Consider the following 2500-nt stretch of genomic DNA (forward strand, 5'->3'; position numbering starts at 1 on the left):
CCCCTCATTCTCCCCCATACGTGCCATTTTCTCCCCTCATTCTCCCCCACACTTGCCATTTTCTCCCCTCATTCTCCCCCACACTTGCCATTTTCTTCCCACATTCTCCCCCATACTTGCCATTTTCTCCCCTCATTCTCCCCCACACTTGCCATTTTCTCCCCTCATTCTCCCCCACACTTGCCATTTTCTCCCCTCATTCTCCCCCACACTTGCCATTTTCTTCCCACATTCTCCCCCACACTTGCCATTTTCTCCCCTCATTCTCCCCCACACTTGCCATTTTCTCCCCTTATCCTTCCCCACACTTGCCGTGTTCTCCCCTCATTCTCCCCCACACTTGCCATTTTCTTCCCACATTCTCCCCCACACTTGCCATTTTCTTCCCACACCCTTCTCCACACTTGCCATTTTCTTCCCACATTCTCCCCCACACTTGCCATTTTCTTCCCACACCCTTCTCCACACTTGCCATTTTCTCCCCTCATTCTTCCCCACACTTGCCATTTTCTCCCCTCATTCTCCCCCACACTTGCCATTTTCTCCCCTCATTCTCCCCCACACTTGCCATTTTCTCCCCTCATTCTCCCCCACACTTGCCATTTTCTTCCCACATTCTCCCCCACACTTGCCATTTTCTCCCCTCATTCTCCCCCACACTTGCCATTTTCTTCCCACATTATCCCCCATACATGCCATTTTCTCCCCTCATTCTCCCCCACACTTGCCATTTTCTCCCCTCATTCTCCCCCACACTTGCCATTTTCTCCCCTCATTCTCCCCCACACTTGCCATTTTCTTCCCACATTCTCCCCCACACTTGCCATTTTCTCCCCTCATTCTCCCCCATACTTGCCATTTTCTCCCCTCATTCTCCCCCATACTTGCCATTTTCTCCCCTCATTCTCCCCCACACTTGCCATTTTCTCCCCTCATTCTCCCCCACACTTGCCATTTTCTCCCCTCATTCTCCCCCACACTTGCCATTTTCTCCCCTCATTCTCCCCCACACTCGCCATTTTCTCCCCTCATTCTCCCCCACACTCGCTATTTCCCTTACCATTCATCCCCCCCGCACTTCTGACATTTTCTCACCTCATCCTCCCCCCACTTGCCAGTTCCTCCCTTCCCTATTCCCCACACTAACCTTCCTCACTTTCCCTTCCATTCGTTTTCCTTACCCTTTGTTCTCCCTCCCTCTTCCACACACTCCTTCCCTCCTCTGAACCTCCTCCCCCTCCCTCTCCCCTTCCCTCTTCTGAACCTCCTCCCCCTCCCTCTCCCCTTCCCTTTCCTTCCCTTTGCCACCCCTCCCATCCCCCCTCCCTCCCCACGTTCCCCTACCCTCCCATCTCCCTCACCATTATCGAGCTTGACGTGATCTGCCGAGTTCTGAGCCATGCACTGCGCCCTGATCTCCTCGCCCTTCGCCGCCAGCCCCATCAGGAGTTCGAAGCCCAGGCAGGTGCCCCACAGAGGGAACACGTCGCCGACGCTGTTCATCTGCACCGCCGTCTGGAGAGAAAAGGTTTTATTTATTATTTTTTTAAGAAAGACATTTTTGTTTTTAAGTCTTGGGTGCTCCTTTCCTGGGGATAGAACCTATTCATTTTTCTCGTAAGGTTTAGGACGTATTTACATGCATAGCGTGCCTATAGCTTTCGTAAACTGCTTCGTGGAATTACCACAATCTAGCAATCAATCCGTCATAACAATTATTACTTCATCATTACACCACAAGCCTCTCTCAGAATAAATCCCCACACCATCAGGCCGCGGCGCTAATCAGGCAACGAGAGAAGCTATGCTGATGCTTTTGTCATTATCTTCCTCGAGTAACAGCTGACAAAAACAAAAGAAAAACGAAGGGCGCGTGTTGCTGGGTTCAAAAATAAACGCGCGAACTTATGAGCTTTGTAAGGACTTGAGATGCTTTGTTGTGGTTTATGCGTCTGTATCAGAGGAGAAGGAAAAGGGAGAGGGAGAGAGTGGAAGAGGGGGGAGGAGACAGAAAGAGGAGGAGGAGGAGAAGGAGTGGAGAAGGAGAAGTACAGGGAAAGGGAGAGAAGAAAGAGAGAGAGAGAGGGATAGGGAGAGAGTCAGGAGAAGGAGAAGGAAAGGGAGCGGGAGAGAGAGAGGAGAGGGAGAGGGTGAAGGAGAGTGAGAGGGAGAGGAAGAAGGAGAGGAATAGATGGTGATGCAGTGAGACGGAGAGAAAAGATGAAACGAGAGAGAGAGAGAGAGAGAAGCCAATAAGATAAAGAAGGAAAGAACGAAAGAATGAGAAAGAAAAAACGGTAAAAGAAAAAATGAAAATAATAAAGAAAAAGTAGAAGTAAAAAAAAGAAAATGTCCTTACGTCATATATGAGTTTGCCGGCGCGTCCGTATCCACTGGTCTGGTCGATGGCTACGGCTCCGCCAGGGAAGAGCACTCTGGAAACGTAAACAAATGGAAGATCACAAAAATTGGAAAATTACATCAATCACTTAATAATCTG

At 49.9% G+C, this 2500-nt stretch overlaps 1 protein-coding gene across 1 annotated transcript in view; it reads right to left on the minus strand.

Annotated features, from left to right (window-relative positions):
* Positions 1-2500, minus strand: part of LOC125025917 (gamma-glutamyl hydrolase-like) — a 17857-nt gene that overhangs the window by 7030 nt on the left and 8327 nt on the right. The window contains exons 5-6 of the mRNA XM_047614254.1: positions 2360-2435; positions 1362-1515 (exon numbers count right to left, since the gene is read on the minus strand). Coding sequence (XP_047470210.1) covers positions 1362-1515; positions 2360-2435 — 230 coding nt within the window. The remainder of the gene's footprint in view (positions 1-1361; positions 1516-2359; positions 2436-2500) is intronic.

The sequence above is a fragment of the Penaeus chinensis genome, chromosome 5 (assembly GCF_019202785.1).
Source record: "Penaeus chinensis breed Huanghai No. 1 chromosome 5, ASM1920278v2, whole genome shotgun sequence".
Taxonomy (NCBI): Eukaryota; Metazoa; Arthropoda; class Malacostraca; order Decapoda; family Penaeidae; genus Penaeus; species Penaeus chinensis.